Here is a 26898-nt window from a genome sequence, read left to right on the forward strand (position 1 = left end):
TGTAGGAGGCAGAGTCAGATGTTTTTGATCGGCTGGGTTGACTCTCCAGATAACTCCTCCCACTGAAGAGCCCCTCCAGAGAGTCACTTCCAAAAGCTGATAACTGTTATATCTCAATAAAACATAATTTCAAAAACATTTTCACAATAGCTCATAAATCTGCCCAACCATTAGGAAATAGAGCTGTCCAACCTGACAAAAACATATTAACTGGGTCATAGATTAAATGTAAGCACATGGTTATGCATCGAAATTCTCTAAAATGGGAGGGAAGGAAAAACCCAATACAACACTATTGTAAAAAGCTCTCTCAGTAGGAAATGAAAAGTACAGGATGTGATGAATTTGTAGACTATTTCCCTGCCCAGAATGAAAATTTCCAGGTAAGTGAGAGAAATTTTCTTGTTCTCACCTCCCCTGGATGGGTCCATAAATCCATTAGTGATGGGAGTTTTTTCATCTCAGTACCCTCCCCCCATCGCTATCAATTGTTGGGTAGACTAAGGAAGAGCTATGGCTCGCAGCCCTCTCTTGACATGGTCTGCTTTCCCTGACTGAAGTCTATCAACATTATAGAATTTTGTGAAGATATGTAGTGATGCCCAAGATTGCTACCCTGCAAAACTGTTCATATGGTGATTCATGTTATCCCCTGCCTCCAGCAAGAGGGAGACACTTGTGGTAAGTTGCGGGGGAAGGGATAGCTCAGTGGTTTGAGCATTGGCCTGCTAAACCCACGTTTGTCAGTTCAATCCTTGAGGGGGCCATTTAGGGAATCTGGGGCAAAAATCTGTCTGGGGATTGGTCCTGCTTTGAGCAGGGAGTTGGACTAGATGACCTCCTGAGGTCCCTTCCAACCCTGACATTCTATGAAATAAACCTTCCTGTGGTAAGTTGGTGTCATCTCCCTACCATCACTAGCCTTTCAGCCACTCACGTAGTGTCTCCAGGGGTATGCCAGTCCTAACTTCATCTTGAAAGCAGGGCTGGCTCTGGCTTTTTTGCCACCCCAAGCAAAACAAAAAAAACCCAAACAAACTGCAGGGCGGCAAAGCACGCACACACACAAAAAACACTTGCAGGGCAGCCGGAGCAGCAAAGAAGAAAAAAAAAAAAAAAAAGAAAAAGCCTGCAGGGCAGCTGGAGCCAGGGTGCAGGGGGACTCCCTGTGCTGCAGACCTGCAGCAGAGTGCATGCCCGGTCTAGCGGGGGTGAGAGAGAGAGAGAAGGGGTGCGGCCAGGGCTTCAGCAGGGCGCTCGCCACACAGCCCCTCCCACCGTGCCACCTGCCGGGAAGGCTCTGCACCGCTCCGGTTGGCTGGGAGGGAAGGACGCGGGCTGCCCTGCCAAGTTTGCTGCAGGGCGCTCCCCCTCCTTTGTGTCGCCGCCCCCTACTGGGCAACCGGATCAGCAAACCAAAAAGAAAGGAAAAAAAAAGGGTGGGCAGAATGCTGCCCCTTGGAATCTGCCGCCCCAAGCACGAGCTTGCTCAGCTGGTGCCTGGAGCCAGCCCTGCTTGAAAGTTAACGGGTCCACCCAAGGTTGAGTCCCTTAGAATAGTCTCGCTCAGATATCCAACCTGAGGCTACAAATAGTAATTCCAGATCCTCTACAGCCAAAGGAGCAGTGGACGCTCCAGTTTATCAGTTTTCCCTTAAATTACACAGCACTTGCGAGCATTTATAGTAAAACAAAAGTTGGTTTATTAAAGAAGGATTTAACTAGAAATGAGAGAGTGGTGGAAGCAAAGTTATAAATACAACACAAAATCATAAAACTTGAACCTAGGTCAATGCTGATCAACAGTTACCTTTCCCCTCTCATAAAGCAGATTCTCTCCCCCCCCCCCCCCCCAAAGTTCATTCTGTTGCAGAGATGGCTGGTTTCTCAGGATCCAAACGTTCATAAAAGGAGACCATGCTCCATCAGGGGATGTGTCAGTGCATGGACACAGAGTACTTCTCTCTCCTGTGTTATATTGAAACAACCTTTTGTTTCCATTCACAGATTGGGCAAACCGCTGTCCTGTAAAGTTTCTTTTTTTTTACCTTTAAGTGGCTTTGATTGTCTGTCATAGCCTCTGATGGTTTCTCATTCAAAGTCTTAGTACTGGGCAAGGCTAAACCACTGAACCTTGCATTACATCCTTCCCCCCCACACTCCCCAGCCAAACAGGGTGGGGTGACAACTCCTCCTTGCCCAAATGGGCCATCACATTATTGCCTAGTGACTAATTTCTACTTCAAGTACATAAAGCATATTTTCAATACATTATTCCTTAAATGTTACCTATACATACATCTCACAATGATTACGAATCTTGACAAGTTTTCTGTAGATACCCTGGAAGACCTTTGGTGTAGTGAATTTCTCACGGCTGAGGTGAGAGTTGTTCACATAGAACAGGGGACCCTTTCCAAGGGGTTTTTGTGTCACAGACCCTTACTCCACTTAAAGGGAGTACTAGCAGGAGAGAGGGCCAAGGATTCAAAGTCATAAGAGTTCAGAAAGGAAGTCCTATACGCTAAGATGACCACTAAGAAGGCAGGCTAAGAGCCAATTCTAAAATGGCTACTTGGGGTGCACAAGATTTTGACTCCAAAATAACCACTATGCTCCCACTATAAAGGGAAGAAGGGGCAGTAGCAGGAAATTGATTTCTCTGTGCCACTCCTGGTTGTTAGCACCCCTAAGAAATGGAGGCAATGTCCTGACCACAACATGCACAGTAGTGTGGGAGAGGGAGTCATCCTTGGCAACATATGTAGCCCTATCACGATTCTTTGGCTGGTGGAGCGGAGGGAAGATGACTGTGTCAGATCAGTAGGCTGGAGCTCCTGAGACGTTCATAGTTCACCTGGTGATGGGGCACTGTCCATGCCAGTGGCCACAGATTAAACACCTGATATCAATACCTGCCCTCTCCGAACCTCTTGTTAGTCTGCAGTTACTGGTGGCCTGTCCTATGGGGCATGCTGGCAGCCTGCTTTCTAACTGCAGTAGTATCAAAACTAGTGGAATAAAATGAACACTTTCCCCCTTCAATGCACTCAGCCAAGGATGCTGAGCACAGACGCTGCCCTTTTCCTATTTTGCTTTTTTGCCATTACCAAGGCTAATCTGGGGGATATCTTGCTAAGAGTCCCCATGGCACTCCAGGCAATTGTGAAGTGAATTTTAATGGCCCTTCCCAAGGCAATATCTCTGCATTACGAAGTGGAGAAAAAAGACCCTAGAAAAAAAGGGAAAAGAAAACAAGTTAATCATGGTATGGTCATTCTATAGAGCACCTGAGTACACTGCTACAACATTGGAGGGAGGGGAAATTCTGGCAGGGCTCTGTAGTGGGAGGAGTTATCTGGAGTGAGTCAGCCAATCAAAAATATTGGACTCTGCTTCCAGCAGTGTGGAGGACTGACAAACCCATCACTACTGAATTTATGGACCCATTCCCCAAAGCAAAATTAACTGCTGTATTAGTTTGCATCAGGCTTACACTTGACAGATTTTTTTTTTAAAAAGCATTGTTTTGCATTTTCAATTTAAGACAATAGCTGCTGTTTGTTGCCAATAAAATCTTTACAGGTTTGCTTTGACAAGTAGGCTCTTAATAGAGAACACATAGGAATACTATGCACATTGGGGTGACACAAAGCACTTGCAAAGACATCTGTCAAGATATTAAAGACAACCACTGTAGTCAAGGAATCGCCCAGTGGGTTTGAAGTGCCAAGTTTATTATAAATATTACACCTAGCTCCTGGGTTCCTATGAAAGGGCTAATTAGTTAGAAGACATGGGTCCTGAGCGGCATACAGTTGCCCTCATATCATGTGGTCAAAGGCAGATAGCTCCCACAGCTCTCAAGACATCTGCAGAAGGTTGAAGCATTGACACAAGACCCAGTGCCTCCACCTAGTCCCTAAGGGCTTGTCTATATTGAAAAGCTATACAGTTTTAACTATACTGGTATAGTTTAAGTGGTATGAATCCCTTAGTGTGGACACAGTTATACCAATATACAGATACCGTACAGGAAGGGGAATACCACTCCTTTCCCACACACTATACTCTGTTATCTTACAAGTCAAAGGGATGGGCATTTGTCTGAGAAAGGGATGGACGTGATATAAACTATAACTGTCAGGGATTTTGAGAAACATCACGTGAATTTAAACTCGTGAAATATTTAATTCATGTGTCCCATACTTCCTCAGATAATCCCTAAATCATACTAACCCATGACATCACTGACATGTTTTCACAAACTGTTCTTGATGGCATATAGTTAGGGTTCTCTACCCCAAACTCCCAACCTGAATTCTCTTCAAATATCCATGTGCAATTCTCTACTTCTCAGGATCAGAAGGTAACAGATCTCATCATGCTTTCTATTTTAAATTCCAGGGCTGGAGAAATGGTACTTTCATTGCTTTAGTGTGGCTCCTTTTGGCTTATACCGATATGGATTATCCTCATCTTGGCATGTGAAGCTCCAGAGCAAGCCCTTTCCCCATGTCATAAGAACAAGCAGTGACAATAAGCAAGCACATGCAGAGTCAGTAGGCTGGATGGACGACAACTTTTATCTGTTTCCATTACAAGTAGTTCCCATGTATTATCCATTGGTGAAGGCTGCCTCTTTCCAACAAGTTACCATGTGTCATGCACACCAACCTGTGGCTTCTTTGCATAGCTGGGAAGGGCAACTCTCACAGCCCCATATTTGAAATCCATATTTAGGTATAGATCCCAGGGAGGGGCCCAGTGGAAATGCTCCTGCTTTCAGAGGTTTGGATAAAATGGTGCTGTACAGTATACTAGTTATGTGGTCCCAGAGATCCATTGGAAATAGATTCATAGGCAAAGCAGGAAGAAAAAAAAAAAACAACTTGTTCACAGCTAATGCTCTCCTTCTTCCCTGTAGACATGATGTTACTGTTATTTGCTGAAATTATCTGGCCATCAAGAAAATTAGTTTGTATTCCATCTGCTATGCTTTTCTCACCCAAAGAAGCCATCTTAAATTGGTAAATGAAAGCCAAACAGGTTAGAAATATGCAGGCTTAAGGCACAGAAAAAAAAAATCCCACATAGCAGAATCTAGAATCAAGTTGCAGCCCTTCCCCCATCCACAAGACAGCCTCGTATTACCCAGTAACTCAAAACCCAATGAACTATAACAAAAGGAATTATTTCCCTCTGTACATGATTTTATTATTTACATAATACAACATAGCATAGATGCTGGGTAGCATGATTATGTGCAATACATAAATATGAACTATCTGTACACATTTGCATATCTAATAACTCAGAACTGAAGGACAAAGTTAAAGCAAAAAACCTGATGCTTTTAATAGTGAAGTAAAAACTAAGACTGAACACTGCAATAAAAATCAGAAGTAGCGCCTTGTGTACGTAGTTAACTATTTACAGATGATAACAGGCATTACCACAACACTAGTCTAAACTGTACTGATTTATATAAAAAACAAGTTTCATACATCACAAAAAAACTTCCATTATAACACAGAAGTGATATTACCAGACAAGCATCAGTGAAGTATACTGCCTTTTCTAGAGTTATTGTACAATGCTGTAGATAATGCAGCCCATGCAATACACCCAAGAACACTACAGTCCTACACCCAAATACAATTTAAAATGATAAAGCAGCCCTCAGAGTGGTGCCAGGTACCACTTAAGTCTACAGCAGCTATGTTGGGTATGGTTTTCCATGCAGAATGGTGCCATCTTATATTTAAAAAACTATTAAATAAAAAAAGCTCTTATTCTCTTGAACCCAACATGAAGATACACGAAAAATTAAACTGCTCAAATATCTTTGCAACTTAGATGCCAACATATTGTTGTTACTTGATAGAGCTGCTGTGGTAAATCTAAAATCAAATAGCTTTTTCTTTTGTAAATAAAAATCTTACAGCATTGTGCTACACAACATTTTTAGCTATGCAAGAGTAAAGCAGACAAACCTTCTGTTGCAGGCCAGTTCATCAAGTTTCTAAGAGGGCATTTCCTTTGGGAACCTGCTCTGATTGTTCTGAACTATATAATGTAGTCATTTCCAGGATCATTCACACCCTTTAAGTCTCAGAATTTCTCACTTTTCCTGCTGCATTAAACAACTTTAACTATATCTTAAATATGGCACCAACACTCCTCTATGTAAGGTGGATCCTCTATGTAAGCTCACATTCTGCTTCAAAACAATGAATTGTGGAAATTAAAGATAGGAGAAGATTTAACTATGATAGAAGTAGACTGCCAACTTTTTTCTGGTGTATCTTTTCCACCCAAACAGGCATGTAACACTAGCCAAAGATGGTATACCTCAATTACATTCCTACAAGGCAGATCTGCTGCAGACATGCAGATTTTACACATTTGTTTGGCACATGTGAACTAGACAATTTGTCCTCTGTGCATTTCTAGCTTCCTGTGCAGGTCTTAATTAATCCAATTTTATTCTGGGGAGGGCATATACATTTTAGAAGGGCTGTATCTATCCAATTCTGCCTGTAACAAACACCCAAACATCCTGAAATATCAATAAGACAGACAAGACTAAAGTAAAACTCTGGAGAACATCAAAAGAAAATGCCATGCATCTGCTCTTTAATGTTTTCCTAGGATATATTAAAATAAAAACAAAGTCAGTCTTTTCACAAGTAGGTTAGTTTATATTCTCTGGATTTTTTCAGCCACAACAACTGGATTTTCTTTCCTGATTTTAGCTGCAGCTTCTGCTTTGTAGTCATATGGGCAGTTGTGCTTGTCAGAGTAACGGTGAAGTCCACAAAACAAGTTTCCACATCGGCAGTCAAATCCTGTACAAACAAAAGGGAGCAAGAACCAAATATTTACAACTGTTCTGTTAAGAGCAATATAGGAAGAACAAAGATTCCATGCATTTCAAAAAACAAAAACACAGCTGTTTCACAGAGTCTCATCCCAATGATTTTTGGAATGCTTCCTACCCAAAATGAGTTCTACAAAATACCAAATACAAAAGTTCAATCCAGAGAACTAGTAAATGCAAATGCTAGTCAACAAAAGCTGCTAAGTATCGACAAAGCCTTTTCATATACCTGTAAGGCCAACCTTCTTTCTGCACATGAAGCATCTGTTCTTCTTTGGTTTGGGCAATTCAGGAGCACTCTCTTCATTCTGAGAAGTACTGGGTTGAGATACTGATGGACTTGGTTGAGTAACAACTATGGGAAAAGCAGCAAAAAATAAAAATAAAGCAAACTGAAATGAGAGCTCCAGATTAATTTTGAATAATTCAACAACAAGCATTCAAGAATGTAGGTACAGCCAAAGACACTGCATTCCTTTCCCAGAAACTATGCAAAATTCATAATGTATACAATACCATGTGTAAGGTTATTTTATATGAATACAGATGTCTTTAGCTATAAACCTGCAGCTGTGTCTATTACACCAAGTGCTGGTAAGTCAGGAATATGGCCACTTTAACCTTCTCTCCATTTTCGCATGTAAATGGTGAGCTTTATTTAACCTACCTACCTAAAGAACTATGAATGGAAAGTGTCATAAGTGCACGGTGAGTGCTATGTAAGACTTAAGACCTACTTTGAATATCAATGTATACAGGAAAGTTTAAATTTAAAGTCACATGGTAAACCAAGTGTATAGTTGTGTTTTTAGTATTCCTTTGAGAGATTCCCCCCAGTGTTTAATAGGTAAAGCTTTGTGACCACCTACTCTTTAAACAATCTAAATTGTACATAAGTTTTTTTGTTTCAGAAATCAAGTACATTGAAAGACCCTAAAAGCATTAAGCTACACAATACTTACTGCACAATTAACACAATCCAGATTAATGCACTACTGTTTGTAACAATTTCCAATCTAACAATAGCCAGGTGAGACAGTAATGCTTCAATGTAGACACTACCTACACCAATGAGAGGGATTTTCCTGTCATGTAGGTAATCCATCTCCAAGAGGTGGTAGCTAAACTGATGGAAAAATTCTGTCAACCTAGCACGGTTTACACAGGGACTTAGGTTAATTACACTGCATAGGGGTATGGATTTTTCACATCCTTGAGTGACAGTTATGCCAATCCAATTTTCTACTGTAGGTCAGGCCTAAGACTGCAACAGCAGCTGAATTTTTGAATCACTACACCATTGGTTCACATAGTTCCCTGCTATGAGTGCTATTCTCAGTCAGAGAAGAGTTACCTTTGCCTATGAGAATGCTCTCCACTTTCTTATACAAGCACTCCTACAGTAATTTAGAAAAGAGCAACAGCCCACATTTATGCTGAACCTAGACATTCTTGTATTACAGTAAATTCAGTGCGGCAGTAAAGGTAGCATAGTTAAACTGACTCATTCATTCTAATGCTAGTTTTCAGTTGCTTCTCCCATGAACATTTGGGGTCCCGGTTGAGTCTAGTTTCATTTAAGAAGCTTTCCTTGGACCGTAAGTCCAAAAGTGAAATGTAGTTTTACAAGGGTCAAGACTTTCTCTGTGACTTTAATGCAAGCCACCCCTTTTAATGATTACACGTCTTTTTTTAAGGTTCCCTTTCACACCCAGTAATTCTGAACAAGGTATGTTTTGACTTTGTTTTAAAAAACACCACTTATAGACATCTGAAAATAACATGCTAAGTATATATAGCATGTTCAGTTCCCACCCGAAACAGTTTACAATCTAGATGAATGACAAAATTAAACAGATGGAAATAACAGATAAAAGTTTCAGTTGCTTGAAAGATTGGGACATGTAAACTCAGGTAAGCCCTATTTGCTTACCCTTTCTTGATAGACTGTTTATGGAGTGTTACATATTCTCTCCCCAACTCTGACATCTACAAGCTTCTGGGAGAGATTGCCAGGTGCCATAATCCGAAGTGCCTACAATACATAGATACTCAAAATATCTTCATCCCAAATGCTAGTAATAGCCACACTACTTGTCACAGTACCTGAGGGTATATTTATTTCTGGAGGAGCAGCTAGCTGAAGTTCAATCTTGGGAAAATTGAAGTGATGGTGGATAGAGGGAAATAATGAGAAGATCAAGTTTTTTTCCAAACAGAGGCCATCTTTCCTACGGTCACAAAATGGTATGTGGTTTTGGATCCAATAATAGATCTCCAAATAGCAACAGGAGCAAGTAAAGCACCCTTCTTTCTACAGCTTGCCAGAAGATCGCATCCTGTCAGGTATAAGTCTGACCCAAGCCACAGTATTCCATGCATTTGTGACCACCAGACTGTTGTATTTGGGCACACCCACCAATCCACATGCAATAAAAGTTGAAGGACAACACTAGTGCTCACATCTCTAATGACTACCCATTAAGTGAATGGATCAAGTCCTAGTATTTATCCTCAAAATGCTAAATGGGCTTTGAACAAGTCTGTTCAGAGGACATCTTTCTTCTTTGTGATCATGATCCCTCCAAACATCTGTGATACTTGTAGACTACCAAACTGAAACAGGACAAGATTAGTGAGAGGAGCAGCCAAAGCCTTTTCAGCAAGCCTGCCCAATGATGTTCTCTTAAAGAGTGGCAGATGACAATGAACCTAAATCTTGTCATGACTTAAGATGAGCAAACCCTTCCTCTTTGATACAATTTACCCATGACCGACTGACTATTTCCCCCATGACTTTTCCCCCTCCTGTTCTGAAAGAATGAATTAAAGAAATCCTAGGTGCTGCCGGATGGAGGAAGAAAAGAAAGATGTGAACAGTCTACAAATAAGTTACTTAATTTTGAAAAGTGCTCAGATATTACAGTAGGCACAATACAAGGACTTGATAAAAACAAAATTAGAGGCTAGATTCTATGGTCTGGCAAAACTGGCTTTAAGATACCCGTTGAGTGGCCATATGTAGAGTTTAAGGAATATGGACTGCAGAAAACACACTGGAGCAGATAGCAGTTTTCCTAAAGATCTAAATAAGCTGGAAGAATGTCAGTGTAACGATTTCAAAGCCCGGGGGAGAGGGGAAGGAAAAGAGATCAACTTAAGGTTTCCCAGGTATTTACATGGACTTCCAGTATGCAATTTCTGTTCCTTTCCATGTAAATTGCAATAAAACCCTGTGTTTTGAGTTCCACAGAGGCATTTACTATTAGCCTGGTAATTAAATTAAGAATTGTTATAAGCAACTTTCTCCAAGCAGCTTCTGTTAGCATAGAAAGACTTAAGTACTGTTTTGCATAGCATAGTTTTTGGTGTCAATTAGTCATCTGTTCATCCCCAAGGAGATCAGAAGCTTACAAGCTATCAGTTTCAAAGATGACTTCTGCAATTTGGTAACCAATTTTAACTGTTAACAAGAATTTTCAATTTGACTCACTTGCCACACGGTCATTACTACCTTATTTTACATGTACTCTTTCCTTCCTCATTGGCGCTCTCAGGTATGACCTCAAGATGCATTGTTAAAAGACACACAACTGAGTTACAGGAGATAACTTGCATAGCTTATAAAAGTCTCCTTAAACTCTGTACACACCCCAAAAAGCATTAGAGCAATAAATACACTTGTATTTATCAATCCATGTCACAGAATCATATTACTGATGCACATCTTTTACATCCCAAATAGCCAGAGCCTAAGTATGAATACAAAACAGTTTAATGCAAGACATTAAAGCAGCTCAAATCCTACACAGAAATAAAGGGCTAGTAACTGAAATCTTCCGGTGACTCTTAACCTTCAGATTTTTTTCAGTTTTGAAAAACGATAATATTGTTTAAGTATCACAGAAAAAAATCTCTTGTAAAACCAAGGCAGCATTTACAAAACAAACACCAATTTTATAAAGCTATTTAAATGAAGTGTTTTGAAGGAGACACATCAAATGGGAAAAAGGAAAAGAGACAATATTGGTGTTAGTAGCTGTAGAAAAATTACACATTATTCAAACTTTATGTGACAGTTTAACAAAAATACTGGTTCAAGGACTTGGTAGCTTTTGGTGTAGACTTGCTTTTCACAAAAAAGATTAATGCTTTAACTTTTCTTTTAATTTAAATAATACCATTGTAAGGTATCTGCAACCTTCCCAACGTAAAAGTACAACTTCTAAAGTATCCGCTTGGATTATGAAAATATGGCCCAACTGTTAAGTTCACTCCAATTCAAGAACAATGGATCAATTATACCCACAGGTGCTTGATAAGTCTATCCTTCAACAGACAAGTCTGTTACATGCATTAAACTAAGGGCATAGCCCTGGGACAGAGTTATAAAAGAAATATTCTCTTAAAATATGTTTAGCCAGTAAGCTCAAATAATTATTTATCCTCCATAAAAGCTGCATTTCCCTCTCTAATACGACTGAATACACAAGCCAAAAGAAATTTGAGAAAGCTACTCCTAGATTTTCAACAGCGGTTTCTACCATTTTAGCCCTCTGTTCTTTTCCCTTACAATTCTAAAACAACGATAGGGTACATTCTAAGTGTTTCAAAATTTAAACTGCAAGTTTAAGAGCCAAACTTGCTCTCTTGTCAAATTCTTCAATGGGAATTGTGTGCATGTCCAACCATCAAATTTAGCCCCAGCTATTTTTCTCTGCACTACAATGTATACTCAAATATTCAGAACCACCACCTTCCGTTTTTAATATTGTTCCTATGACAGTGTTATGATGGTGAGGGAAGAGATGGTAATATAAACTGTCAACTTCTGTTAAAAGCCACTAGTTGTATTCAAAGTTAATTTGATGGCACACCTGGCTCTGTTGTCTCTGTTTTCGGTGTTACTTTTTCCTCTCTTGAAATGCTCATTTCTGTCATTTGCTGTGTTACGGGCAAGGCAGCAACAGGCACATTTCTGTTACATTCAATGAGAAAAGCAATTCATGTTAGTTTTGAGTTTACACTAAATGCATGTGTTGTCCAAACTCTACTTAAATATTCTCAGCAGTTTAAACTATTTGTTTTGCCATTACAGAGGTAGCTTCTACAATATTTGAAGAAAATAATGAAAGGCTTCTTTTAATAATTACTTCACTCACTCTACAACAGTGTTTCTCAACAGCTGGTCTGTGCACCAGCACCAGTCCCTGAGATCTCCCTGACACAGTTTAGGAAGGCAGCAAGCCAGTCCCTGGTATCAAAAACGTTGAGAAATACTGCTCTAGAAGACCGAAGGAGCTATGCAGCAAACTGCTGTTCAGCTAAGAGTCAAGAAAGCGTTCTTGTAATATCCAACAGTCCAATGCCAATCATATACCAATTACATCAGAATTCTCAAATGCTACCACTACATCTTCAATCAAGTTCACAAAGCATTGGTCAATTATAGTTCTCCACCAGGCACAGTTTGTCAGCTATTTATTCCTCCAAAAACCAAACTACAATAAGGTGAAATCAGTATGCCTAGGCCATGATTGTTTTAAGTATAAACCCTCTATTTGTTTTATAGATTTACCTTAGTTTAGCCTCAAAACAGTAATTCCACAACTTACCTTAATTTGTCAGATGTGCTGCCAGCAGCACCTTCACAGTTTAAGCTAGCATCTACTCTCTGAACTGATGCAGAGTCTGAGGTAGGACTGCTTGAACCACTGGCTGTTCCTATGCAACAGAAATTTGAAAGTTAAGTAAATGCATAGAATATAAATTAATATCAACTACTCAAGCACACTTATGTATAATATTAGTTTAGCTATTCTCACCCATTTACTTGATATTTTATTAGATTGCTTTGTGTCTTTAAAACTGCATGCCAATGAAATACAACTAAAGCGATCATCTAAATATATGGATCAAGTGCTCAGCAGAGACTTAGGGTGGGGCAGCAAGCATAGTGCGTTGTCCAGAATGTAAAAATGAACATAATAGTTTTATTCGTTGCTAACCCCCACCCCAAATCATTGCTTGTTTTCAGCATAGCCATTGCAGATGTTCTTGCCTCTAACACTTGTCCTACAATTCCTGCCATCTTCTCAGACATGATTTATCCTAATAAAAAAGTTTACCCATTGGACTGATTCTGCCACTATTCTGCTGTCGCTGAAGATGTTCTTTGTAGCAGACGGAACACATTCCATTTGTCCTAGGATTCCCATAAAATCCACATCCGGTACTACACAGCATGGGCCCTGGGGTCTGGTTTGTCTCCTGAGCCATCTCTGTGCTGTAAATAAAACCAGAAAACTGCATTAAAAGTTGGCATGTCACCAAAATCGATCACAGTTTGTATGAGACAGTCATTAGTATCTTTACTTTTTCTAATGATGTCAGCATAAATGAGGTCAGCATTCTTAACAAAGGCTACATTTGTGTTATGTAAAGTTGCAGTAATGGAAAGCATTGATATTTTTATACCTTTATAAAATCCTACAAGAAAAATATTTCAATATTTCCCGTGTGTCACCTGTCACTCACTTTGGCTAATTTCTATTCCTGAAGAAGTCAGATCCACTGAATAAGCCACACCAAATCTGTGTACACTAATCAACTCTGGAAATTAATATAATCTATTTATCAACAGACTGAACAGCAAATAAACTGCCTTTACTGCTTATATGACATGTGGGTCAATTTCAATATGCACTTCTAACTATAGAAGTAATTTCCAAAACAGAATAAGTAGTCTTGTTGTGTATGAAAGAGGACACTGCATGTTAACTGGCAGCAACATATGTGCAGAATCTTCCATATTCGGGATCTGTGGGCATTTCTGAAACGCCATGAATTTATTTTACAGTGCTTTAAACATTGCATTTGCAACAAACTTGAACAGAAAACTTTCAAGAAATGCCTTTGGCTGCTAAGACACCTATTTACACAGCCTACTCATTTCCATAAGCTCAGCAAAATACTCTGGCTCAAGAATTTATAGCAAGGTATGGATTTATAGCATGTCTGGCATTGGATAATAAAAGTCCTCACCTCTGCATAACATGAACAGCAAAAATTAACAAAATAAATACCTCACCTTCACTAGTGATTTATCGCTGCAATGCGAGTTTAGCAGAAAACTTGATATAGCAATGAATCCTTGGCTCCCAAGAGCACTATTATAACAGGAGCACAGTATAATCAAGTGATCTGCTACAAATCCAGGGCAAATTAAAATCTTCGACTGGGCCATTAGAAAAATTGTGTTTTAAAACAATACACCTTTCGGGGCACATTGAACTTTTTAAAGCTTGAAAAGAGCTAGATATTTTGACAAAAACAGCCTCTCCATATTAGTGTCTCTCTCTCTAGTAACATCCAAAGAGAATTACGGATATTTGAAAAGACAAGTTTAAGATTCACAGCAACCCAATATACATATGTTGATACATAGGTGCTTGCTATGGACCAAAACATACATTCTGTAAATTAAAGGTCTGCATCTGCTAAGGGTGATAAGCCTTTCTTTAGAGAGACTATAGTAGCTGAAACTATCACTGTGTGGCTCCAAGGGAGATTTAGGGCCCACTATAGCAAGTACTGTAAATACACAGAAACAATCCCTGACCCAGAAAATTTACAAACTAGACAAGGCATACCAAGGGGCAAAAAGGAACAATTACATGTACCTTTTACAGATCTGGAATCGAAGCAAAGAAATTAGGTGACTTGCACAAGGTCACTCAGATAGTTTGTGACATCTCTTGATCTATATCTCTAGTTTAGTACCTTGAGTACAAGACCTTTTTGACACTTGCCATAGGCTTCTCCTACCGAATTGTGGTTTTACAACCACTTCTCTTATTTATTTTAAGGACCCATGCAGATGGAACTGATCAGCTATGCAGCACAAACAGTGGACTATACAAAGTGCTGCCAGATGACCTAAAAATACAGAAAATATTTTCTTCTATAGTAATTTTAGGCTTTACAATTTAGATATTCAGAGGATAGAAGTGCTAATTTTAAGTGAGTGGTGTCCCTTTTAATAATTCTAAACATGTCAGTATCCATGAATGAGTCTCCATTGCTCCAATTTACTCCTCTTAAAAATGAGTATGTTGTAAACATGTTTTACCACATGCTATTTAAATCTATTTTTAGGTTTTAATTGTTGTTTTGGATATAATGTAAATACAAGCACTTTCATGGCTCCTGTCAGCACATTCTTTCCCTACGGGAAATATGCCCATAATTAAAAAAGGACAAGTTGTTATTTTCTAGTGACTGTTAAAGAAATTGTGCCATTTCATTTTTCTTGTACCAGGTCCAAGTATCACCTGACTAACGTTTCCTTTAAAAAGCACACACCAGCATGAAGACAAATATACCTTTATCATCCATTAATAAGTATTTATCCACCAGAAACTAAATTATGCTCTTTGTACTTTTGGATTAATGAAAAGGGGAAATTCAAATGACTATTGGTTTCATAAACCTAACTGTTTCAAGCTCTTTATGACAGAAATGTTTTGCTTGTCATAGCAGCAGCTGCCAACTAGGATGGGACTCCATAATTTAGCAGTCATCCACTTAATGTTACACGTTCAGTTCTGTCTTTCCCTTAGAAAACCAGCTTATAATAGTATCACATGTGTGCCTGCTTTCCTTAGTATTTCTCAGAAGCTTAGGTCACATGGGTGAATGCATTAGCTTCCGCCTGTCACAAGGCTGCAATGTGACAGGCTGAGCAAGAGGCTCAAACACACAACCTCGTCAACAGGGGCCTCTGAAATCAGCTTCTATTTATATCTCAAAAGGTTGCCAACTCCTACACAACCCACAGAACTAAAGCAGCAAAGCATACACCCACTGTAATGGAGAAATATAAAATCCAATTAACAGGATGATTACAGCTTCCTCTCTGAAGAGAGAAGGAGACATTCTTAAATTCTACTTAGAAAATGCAGCATCATGGGCTAGTCATCTCAAACAGCCATTACCATTTTTAACATACAGCATAAAGACAAAACAGCTGAGTATGATCTGAGGCCCAAAAGATGACTGCTGTTGCACTGCTTCTGCTCACACATATACAGTACCCAGCATTTTTGGGTGGGTGGTTTCAACAGAAGCATTTGCCTGCATATCACAGTTTGTTCCTTTTTAGATGCAAAGAGGAGACTTATTAAAAGGTTAAGGTTCTTGCTCCCTCCTGTTTCCTTTTACAGAAGGAACTAGGTTTTGCAACTTGCATTAGCTCAGCTAGTGATTCTATTACAGTAATCTGGATAGCTGCTAGTTATACAAGTTAAACAAGGGCAGGAAAATACTACAGTATAGTAAGCAGCTGAAGACTATATAGGAGGTATTTCGTTTTGAATTACAGCTAAACTCAAGGGCACTTTAATAATATAATTAACAATGAATTTGGAGTGGGCTTAACAAAATACCATAAAACAGCAGCAATGAACTTTAGTTCTCCATGCAAAAGTGCTTTACTGACCAAGCCACAAGCAAATTGCAATAGCCACACCAGATAAATTCACATTTTAAAACGGACTTCGTGAGGGGAAAAGGAGAACAGAAAAATCAAAGCAATATCTAAATCAATACTAAAATCCATGGGAGTTGCGTCAATGATGGGGCAGAATGGGCTGGCTGACCTAAATCTTTATTTATCCTGACATCCTCCTCCAGACCCCAGGCTGACCCAGGGCATTTTGCGCTTTAGAAAGAGGAGCTGAGGCGCTCCCTAGATACACGGAGAATATAGATCCAAACGGACAAAGGCAAAATTAAGCCAAGCCAATCAAACAAACAAAAAGGAAGGGCGCCGCCAGCCTCCCGCGGCCGAAGACACTCGCCAGGGGCCGGGCACGCAGGGGAAGCGCTATTCGAGCCGGAGCCACGAGAGCGGCAACGTGCCGTGTTCCTCGCCCGGCCACCGGCAGCCCCAGGCCTGCTGGGCCTCTCTCTAAATCCCTGAGTCACGCCGCCCAGCCGCTCGCTCAGCGCCGCCGGCCTCCCCAGCCCCTTCCGGCTCTTTGTTCTTCCCAGCAGCCGCGGCCCGCGAACCCCGGGCGGGGACTCCCCCAGGGCCGGCGGCGGGGATCGGGCTGCTAAGGGCCCCATTCGCTGCCCCTCCCCCCCCGGCCGGGACCTTTGCTCGGGGCTCTAAGGAGCTGTGGGCCCTTCTCCCCGGAACAGGCGGGGGTGTCTGGCCCGTATAAGGGCCGGAGCAATTCCCTCGCCCCCCCCACGCTGCTCGGCCCTCCCCACCCACGAAGGGCGGCCGGCGGAGAGACACAGGCCGCGGGGCGCCACTGACCTGCTCGAAGGGGCTGCTGGCGAAGGCTCCGGGCGAGTGGTCGGTTCTGCTGCGGCCAGACAAAGGCGGCGGGGGGGGGAGGGGTTGGCTGTCCCGGCGCGAGCGGGGCGAGTCCCGGCCCGGTGAGGAGCTCACGCCGCCGCCGCCGCTCCTCTCCTTTGTTTCTGCAGCAACGCGGAGAGACGCGCCGCGCGGGGGGGGAGAAGAGAGGCGGATCCTCCTACTCCACGCGCGCCGGCTCGCGCTGCTACTGCTGCGCCGCGAGGCTCCGGGGCCGGATGGAAGCGCCGCCGCACGCGCAGAAACCGGCGCTGGTGTCGGTCGGTCGGTCGATGCCGCCGCGCGCTGTTCCGGGGAGGGAGGAGGCTGAATGCGAAGCGGCCGCTCAGAGCCAGCGACGACGCTGCTGCGGCCGCCGCGCGCGCTCTCTGGAATCACTCTGGCGCGCGGGCGGCGGTGGGCGGGGGGAGGAAGAGAAGGAGAGACCGGAAGGGGCGGGGCTTCTCGTGATGTCACCGAAGCCGTAGGGAGAGGAGGCTGGGGGTCGTGGGTAGTATAGTCACCTCACAGTCATCGTCACGGTCATCTCCCCCATGGGGGAGGGGCGGGATCAGCGATGCGGGGAGGGGTGTCCACGGTGCATGGGGAAGCTACGGGGCGGGATTTGTACAGTGCAAAGGGCAGGGCAGCGATGGGTGCGGAGTATGCAAAGTGCATGGGGCAGGGTTTGCACAGTGCATGGGACGGAGGCAACGGGGAGGGGTCTGGGGTGTGCACATTGCATGAGGCAGATGCTGCCATGGGGGGGGGAGTGTGCTCAGTTGCACGGTCTGAGGGGCGGGGATGGGATGACTGGAGGGCGGCAGCTAGAGCTAAACTGGATTTGGCCAGGCATGCTTGCATTGTCCAGTCCCCTTCTCTGTGTAGCGGAGGCAGATAGTGTAGTATGGATCCGAATGCCATGGCAGCGAGATTCCTCAACTTAGATGGCCTCACATTTTCAACTGCAAAGGATTGTTGTGGCCTTCCTTTGAACAGCTCTCACCAGAGTCAGAGCTAGCGCACGGGGGGAAGGGGCGCTGAGCAGGAATATTTTTGGTGGCCAGCCCCTTCCTCCTCACACCTACCCCCTAAAAATACCTATTGCATTTCCACAAACCACAGGAAAAAACCCAACCCAATGCATCCTGATACATTTGTTAAAAAGTATAGATTAACAGTATTTTGGTGGCAATACTAAATCAGGGTCCCCTTGAGCTGTTTGGGCACTTAAGCAATTGCTTTGCCTTCTTATGCCTAGTGCTGACTCTCACATCTCTGTTTGCAGCCAACCTTTGCCATAGGTCAGGGTGAGCTCCCTTTATATGTGCCTTTTCTTTGTCCTATGCAATAATTCCATACAGATGTGGCTATGATGTATAGTGTGACATTGTTCTTCGACTACGAGAAAGGGACCAAGAGACTTTCTCTGTTGGATCATATGAACTGGAACCTTAAACTCCCTGAACATTAAATCTCACCAGATGAGGGTCAATCCATCCTCATCATCATATCCACTCGTTATACTCCACACCCGAACATAGCCATTATATGAACATCATACCCTCATATCTCAATGTCTGTACTTTGACCAATCAACCTTTTACCCCCAATCGGGGATACTGCAGATTATGTATTCCTTACAACACCCGATCTTAAACCGAACTTCACACTCCTCGATAATCTGTACGTTATTCCCTGATAACCAGAAATTTATATGTTTAAACTCTGTACTGTTCACTTTTTTTTTAAACATCATCATAATAAAATTTAAGTCACCTTTTCCCTTTCCTCCTGTGTGTTCCTCAGGGCAGTTTTAGCAGCCTGATACATAGGTGCTGGAACTAGGGGTGCTGGGGGTGCCACACCCCCTGTCTTGAAATAGTTTCCATTAGATACAGGGTTTACAGTTTGGTTCAAAAAAAGAACAGGAGTACTTGTGGCACCTTAGAGACTAACAAGTTTGGTTCTATGACTCTCAGCACCCCCACAATAAAAATTGTTCCAGCATCGCTGTGCTGATGAAATCACTGACTGTTTCTAGACTGGGCTGAGGGCAGATGCTGCTGCTTCGGGGTCACAGGTTGCTACCAAAGCAGCTGTAGCACACCTAGCATTAGCATCAGTGGTCCAGTTTCCCTCTCCCTCCAGTCTCCAGGGTGGCAGCTCCCCCAAATTCCCAATTCCCAGCCAGGGTGTATGGGGAAGGGAAGAGGGAGCAAATCACATCAGGGTTAGTTTCTTGCAACCATTTCCCAGACCTAGCTGCACCCCATTCCACCCCTTCCCCCCAAAACAGCCTTCTCCTGCTGACTACTAATGTTATTAGTCCTGTAGTTCAAGTAGTAACAATCTGTGCTGCAATGCTGAAGGTCCAGGCTTCAAATGTCAATTTTAATAAGCATTCCTAGTTCTATCTTGTAAAAATGAACTTCAGTTATACTTTTATTCATTATTATTGAAATAAAATGTGCTTACTACTTCTAATTTTTTTCCTAATAAATATTTAATGTGAAGTAATAAACTGCTAGAAAGGTTGTTAGTCTTTCTTAATAATAAATTGCATTTTTGATGATACAATAATTGATTCTTAAAATACTTTGTCATAAAGGCCTAGTGGAAAAAATTAAAGTAAAATATGTCATGATAAAACGTAATCTTATTCCCATGACATTTATAAACAAACACAATATTTTTTGCTGTTTTCTCTAGAATTAGTCTAAGAAATGTTATTATAAAATTAAACATGCAAGAGAGCTCAAAGGGAAATTGATATTTTCTGTATTTAGTTTAATGAAAACATTAAAACTTATACTATTCTTTCAAATATTTATGTCAATTTATAAAGCACATATAGGTGCTCAACAACAATTAAAAAAATTATGACAGAAATGAACTGCCCAAACAGAACCATGTAAAACAGAAGAATATCACTGTGATGCTTTGGGGGTTCACCCAGACCAGTAAGGGGCTCTATCACTACCTGCCCTGTAGCCCTGGGTGCTTGTATTGTGAAGCTTTGGCTCAGAGTCCTGATACCAGCAGCCTGCTCACAGCACAGTGGCCTCACCCTGGCTTTCACCAGCCTAGTTTCTCCTTGCAGGGTGACACCAACAACCCTTCCAATCCTGAGTCTCCCCTGCAATGTCCAGTCTCTCTCACTGGATACTCATAGAAGTTATGAAGTCCTCTGCCTGTTAGTTTAACTGAGGATCCACCCTTCAGTTTAATACACAGCACTGAGATGGTTTTGTAATAAAACAAGGTGAGTTTATTAACAGAGAACAGATACTTACGTGGCAATAAGAATAGAAAACACAGTTATGGTTACAAGTAAAACAAAACAAAATGTGCTATCTGGTGGCTAAAACTTAACTTCAGCAAGTTGCAATCTTTGTCTAAGCAGGTTTCTCACCTATAGTCAGTTCCCAGAGACTTCTACCCCCTTAGCTGAAGAATCCGTCTTTCTCAGATTACAAGAGCTCTGGCCTCTTTTGTCCGTCCAGTGATGGATACCAAAATGGCTTTCTGCCTTTGCTTGCATTTCCCAAATTCTATAGTGCCTGTTTCAAGACCCAGGAAGGTTTCCTGAGGGTGCAGGCTCCATCCCCCATCGTGATTGTTAAGCAGCCTTCTCCCCCACTGTGTTAGTTTGATGGTTTTGTTTATCTTTTGTATGGATGTACTTCTCGTTGTCCTCTGAGGTGTTACCTGGCTCAATTTACACTGGAGACACAGGAAAACAACATACCTTTGTCTAGAACAGTGGTTTTCAAACTGCGGGTCATGACCCAGTACTGGGTTGTGGAATGTAAGGCACTGGGTCACGGCGGCTTTGGTCAGTACTGCTGACCGGGCCATTAAAAGTCCCATCGGTGGTGCTGCCTGGCTAAGGCAGGCTAGTCCCTACCTGTTCTGACACCGCGCTGTGCCCTGGAAGCGGACAGCAGCAGGTCTGGCTCCCAGGCGGGGGGGAGGGGGGGAAAAGGGGACACAGGGCTCTGCGCACTGCTCCCACCCCGAGCACCGGCTCCACACTCCCATAGGCCAGGAACCGACCAATGGGAGCTGGGGCGGTGGTGCCTGCGGGCAAGAGCCATAAGGAGCCACTTGTGTGCCTCCACCTAGGAGCCAGACCTGCTTCTGGGGTGCAGCGCAGTCCGCAGTGCCAGGACAGGCAGGAAGGCTGCCTTAGCATCCCCACTGCCCTGCTGACCAGGAGCCACCTGAGGTAATCCCATGCCCCAACCCTGCATCCCCATCCCCTTTCCCAGCCCTGAGCCTCCCAAAGCCAGAGCCCTCATCTCTGGCCCCACCCCAGAGCCTGCACCCCCAGCCCAGAGTCCTGATCCCCTCCCAGAAGCAACCCCCTGCCCCAGCCCTTAGCCCCCTCCCAAACCCTGAACCCCTCATTCCTGGCCCCACCCCACAGCCCTAACCCCTGCACCCCAACCCTCTGCCCCAGCCCTGAGCCCCTCCCACACCCCAAAGCCCTCATCCCCAGCTCCGTTGGGACATGGGCATCAACAGTTTTCTTCAACTGAGTTGCCAGAAAAAAAGTTTGAAAACCACTGGTCTAGAATACACTGCTTGCAAAACATCTTTTAAGAATATATTTTCATTACAAATCTCTAATTGTTATACACCGTATAACATGTATATCGTTATACATCACACACATATTAGTGACCAGTGTATTACCAGTTTGCATATGATACCTCATGACACCTTTTAGATACAGATTAAGACAACAGTGTGTTGGGGCAATGAGAGAGTGAGGCCTGATGTGAGTTATGTAATGGTGTGCCCTGAGCCACTTGGCATTGGGGGAATTCCCTGGGTCAAAATCATTGAACCATAAAATCATAGAATATTATGGTTGGAAGAGACCTCAGGAGGTCATCTAATCCAATCCCCTGCTCAAAGCAGGACCAACACCAACTAAATCATCCCAGCGAAGGCTTTGTCGAGCCGGGCCTTAAAAACCTCTAAGGATGGAGATTCCACCACCTCCCTAGGTAACCCATTCCAATGCTTCACTACCCGCCTAGTGAAATAGTATTTCCTAATATCCAACCTAGACCTCCCCCACTGCAACTTGAGATCATTGCTTCTTGTTCTGTCATCTGCCACCACTGAGAACAGCCTACCTCCATCCTCTATGGAATCCCCCTTCAGGTAGTTGAAGGCTGCTATCAAATCCCCCCTCACTCTTCTCTTCTGCAGGCTAACTAACCGCAGTTCCCTCAGCCTCTCCTCGTAAATCATGTGCCCCAGCCCCCTAATCATTTTCGTTGCCCTCCGCTGGACTCTCTCCAATTTGTCCACATCCCTTCTGTAGTGGGGGGACCAAAACTGGACGCAATACTCCAGGTGTGGCCTCACCAGTTCAAATAGAGGGGAATAATCACTTCCCTCGATCTACTGGCAATGCTCCTACTAATATAGCTCCTACTAATACAGTACCGTTGGCCTTCTTGGCAACGAACGCACACTGCTGACTCATATCCAGCTTCTCATCCACTGTAATCCCCAGGTCCTTTTCTGCAGAACTGCCGCTTAGCCAGTTGGTCCCCAGCCTGTAGTGGTGCATGGGATTCTTCCTTCTTAAGTGTAGGACTCTGCACTTGTCCTTGTTGAACCGCATCAGATTTCTTTTGGCCCAATCCTCCAATTTGTCTAGGTCACTCTGGACCCTATCCCTACCTTCCAGCATATCTACCCCTCCCCCCAGTTTAGTGTCATCTGCGAACTTGCTGAGGGTGCAATTAATCCCATCATCCAGATCATTAATAAAGATGTTGAACAAAAACGGCCCCAGGCCCCTGGGGCACTCCGCTTGATAGCGGCTGCCAACTAGACATTATTATCATCCAAAAATAAATAATGATAATAATCTCATTCAATTTTCATCATCTATCAAAAGTACCATATCACAATCCTGGGACAGCAGATGGGCATTGCAGTGTAGTCAGAAGGTTAACAAATCTGGGGTCTGGTGAATTGAGGCATAGCACAAGGTCCAGAGTCAGTGGGCCTTCATGGAAAATATCCTGTTGACAGTCCCCTCTCATTTGAACAGAAGAAGCTCTCATTTAAAAATCTCTGCTAATCAGAGCTGTAAAGTATCATATGGAGCGAGATCTGGTCTCTTGGGTAATCAGGTTCCAAACCATTTAGGTCTTTACATGTCAAAATTAACACCTTGATATATATTTGGAACGTATTCAGTAGCCAGTGCAGATTACAGAGCAATGGTGCAATCATGTGCTCTGCATGAAATGCCACCTAAACATTTTGCTCTGATTTCTCGTTTTGAGTGGTCTCAAGGCAGACAGCATCTTACAATGATCTAGCAGTCTCAAGGTGGGAAACATATGGGCAGTTGTAGCAAGGTCTGCATCTGACAGAAATGGTACTCTTCATCAGGCACAGAAAGGAAAAAGTATTCGTGGCTATGGCTGTTATCTGAACACCCAGGAATAGCCCTTGTTTTTGTGGACCTTTGAAACAGTTGGTGGATACACTATCTCAATTAAGGGTGACATTATAACACAGCCAGTGTTTCTGGTTTGTTTCCCCACTGTACCACTATTATCTCAGCCTTGTCTGGATTCAATCTCATTCTCAGAATCTGGTGGATGCCTACTGTGGATAGTCTGTTTTTTCTCTCTCTCTCCTTTTATTCCATTCTTCTATCTGTCTCCCATTTAGTTGTTGTGATCTCTAGCCAAGGATTCCTCTCTGATACTCCATGCTGCATCTGCAGGTGTTTCAGAAGATATTGCTCCCAGCGACAACTAGTCTGGATCCTAGTTTAGCTTCCACAGCTTTTGTATGGTTTTGAATGGCAGATAGTTTCTATAAAATTCTAGATGGAGAACAATGCTTTACTAATTCATAGCCTGCAGCTCAATAGGCCGGGCACCTTTCTAAATCTTGTAATACTGTTGCCTCACCAACCTGTTACTGACAGGATCTGTGCTAGAGTGTTAGTATATGGTGTGGGTTGGATATAGTCTGCCTGTACCTCAGTCTGGTCAAAGTTTGTGTCAATGGCTGGGAGCAGATAAAATATGCTCTGTTCCTGAAATACACATTTAAAAAAAATATTACTATACATCGCATAAACTACATCAAGGTTGCTAGCACAGTAACTAGCTACTTGGCTCCTGAAACATTCATTATGCACTACATCGTATACATTTAAAAAAACAAAACAAAAATATTCATGAAAAACTGTTGACTTTTTAAAAATTTATATTTTGTGAAAATTATATCAAAATGTTATCAAAATCATTGTCAAAATATTTAAATCTTTACAGAAATGGTTATAGAAAATTTGTTTACTAATTACTCAATTCTCAGTAAATGAAAATTTTTGATAACCATTTTGATAATGATTTTAATATAAATCTTGATAAAACTTTTGAAAAAAATGGGTCAGTTTCAAATCTTGTGAAAAGTAAACAACCCTGAATTTTTTTATGATTGTTTTTCATTTTTAAAACCACTTATAATTATGACTTTTTCCAAAATGACTTTTTTGGCCTTTTCACGTTGTTTTACACAATCTTGATTAAGAACATAAGAACGGCCATACTGGGTCACACCAAAGGTCCATCTAGCCCAGTATCTTGTCTTCCAACAGTGGCCAATGCCAGGTGCCCCAGAGGGAATGAACAGAACAGGTAATCATCAAGTGATCACCCGTTCCCAGCTTCTGGCAAACAGAGGATAGGGACCCCATCCCGGCCCATCCTGGCTAATAGTCATTGATGGACCTATCCTCCATGAATTTATCTATCAGCGATTTTTTGATGAGGGAAGAGGTCACACTTACATTAAAAAAAAATGAATCAAATTAAACAAATTTAGGCCTGCTTCTGCTCCAATTGAAGTCAACAGGAGTTTTGATTTTGATGACAGTGGGTGCAAGATCAGTTCTCAGCACATTCCCTGATGTCTTTCAATATTTTCTTTCTGTCACAAACCCTTATGTATTTCATTGAACCATTCATCTGTATTCGGATTTGAATGAATAATTATTAGAAATAACTTCAGTTGTCCTTATCTGCTTTTACTGCACTTTCAGGGTAAGTGAAACATATGTATTTTTTTTTCAGTGCTTACAATTGTAACTATTATGGAAAATGAATGAAAAAGGAACTGAGATATGAACAATAAGAGATTGTTTGGTTTTCTCCCATTTGTCTTCTTTTGCCTGCTGAACAGCTGTGACCTTTGCCCTGTTTATTCATCAGAAAGCACATATGTTAGGATCTAGAAGTTTCATTCACACAACCCATATTTGTCATGTTCAAATAAAATCCTACTCTAACCAGGGTTTAATGGAGTGAGACTAGTAGTCTTTACATCAGAACTCAAGAATCCAATATTCTACTCTGCTAGGTCTTGCTCCTGTTGAAGTCCACGGAGGTGTCACCACTGCCATTAATGGAAACAGGACTGTGCTTCTCAGGTTTATAAATGGTGTTATAAATGGAATAGATAAAAGAAAAAATTAAGTGGCCAACAACATTTATGAACCATCTGGCTGTCCTAAGTGTATATCTGCACAGATATATCACATAACCATATAATCCTTCCTCGTATAACAATAAAATAATAATAAATCAACACAACAAAACAACATGCACTTATGTAGGCCTTCCATTTGAGGATATCAGTCCACTTTACCAATATGAATGAAGTTCATTTTCACAACACCGCTCTGAAGTAAGTGAGTATTATTATCCCAGTTTAACAGAGAAGAGAAAGTGAAGGAAAGAGAGGTTAACTGACTTGCTCAAGATCAGAGAACAGGCTGCAGAAGTGTTGGAAATAGATCCCAGAACTCCAAGCTCCTCATCACGTCTTAATCACAAGGCCATTCTTCCTTCTGCTTATGAAAAAGCAGGGGAAACAGTATGGACAATGTGCTGAAGACATTTTTCATTATATTGATATTAGAGAGAGAGAGAGAGAGAGAGATTAAAAATGTCATTACATTGTACTTTAGGATCCTCTTTCATCTTAAAGTCTGTTGGTGAATGGTGTCACGAAACTGGATTTTCAAGCTTATTTACCATTCAAAACTATTCACTGAATAGTTTCAATGTATAAGCCTTGGGCAGCTGATCATTCACGAGTAATGCATTGTAAATATTTGAAATTCAAGAACTATTGGTGAGTTTTGTTTGAACACTTAGATCACGATATTGTTCTGTTCTCTAGTTGGAAGCAGGTATTTCTGATGTGAACACGTGCAGTTACAACAATAAAAAATTCTTTATAGGCTGATTCTCCTCTCTCACACATGGGTGAGAAACAGGAGTAACTAACTCAATTGTAAATTGAAGTGCCAGAGTGGAACACAGAATTTAGTCCAGTTTCTCTTGCCTTTGAAGTAGATGTGAGAACCACTCCCTGCAAAAGGTGAATTTCCCCTCTGTACAGGGCCCCAGGCCCCAGCACAAGGCCTATGCACCACTTCAGTACCACCTAACCCTCTTTTGAATTTCAACCTAAGATCATTTACCAGTTTTATAAGATATCTTTTAAATCGACTTACTATTTAATTATGAGTGGTTTCTTTGCTCTGAGAGTATTCATTTGAAATACTTCAAAGGCAGGAGCCACACTGCTAAAG

The 26898-nt window shown here is 42.0% G+C and overlaps 1 protein-coding gene across 2 annotated transcripts; it reads right to left on the bottom strand.

The window, feature by feature from the left end:
* Positions 1 to 5192: 5192 nt before the first annotated feature.
* On the bottom strand, positions 5193 to 17659 carry ZFAND5 (zinc finger AN1-type containing 5). 2 transcript variants are annotated; one of them, XM_005297751.5, is made up of 6 exons: positions 17208 to 17659; positions 13012 to 13169; positions 12499 to 12607; positions 11761 to 11861; positions 7113 to 7238; positions 5193 to 6851 (listed from the first exon to the last, which is right to left on the bottom strand). In XM_005297751.5, the coding sequence occupies exons 2-6, from the start codon at positions 13160 to 13162 to the stop codon at positions 6703 to 6705; spliced, it is 636 nt and encodes a 211-aa protein (XP_005297808.1). In that variant the 5' UTR covers positions 13163 to 13169; positions 17208 to 17659; the 3' UTR covers positions 5193 to 6702. The 2 variants fall into 2 exon arrangements, with proteins under 2 accessions (XP_005297808.1, XP_065405469.1); XM_065549397.1 differs by lacking the exon at positions 17208 to 17659 and adding an exon at positions 16543 to 17020.
* Positions 17660 to 26898: the final 9239 nt, after the last annotated feature.

This window comes from Chrysemys picta, chromosome 6 (assembly GCF_011386835.1).
Source record: "Chrysemys picta bellii isolate R12L10 chromosome 6, ASM1138683v2, whole genome shotgun sequence".
NCBI lineage: Eukaryota > Metazoa > Chordata > Testudines > Emydidae > Chrysemys > Chrysemys picta.

Coding starts and splice junctions, on each gene's coding strand:
- ZFAND5 (XM_005297751.5), bottom strand. CDS start 13,162: ATGGCTCAGGAGACAAACCAGACCCCAGGGCCCATGCTGTGTAGTACC. Junction 12,608..13,011: donor TGGCAGAATCAGTCCAATGG/GTAAACTTTTTT, acceptor TCTGTTGCATAG/GAACAGCCAGTGGTTCAAGC. Junction 11,862..12,498: donor AGCACATCTGACAAATTAAG/GTAAGTTGTGGA, acceptor TGAATGTAACAG/AAATGTGCCTGTTGCTGCCT.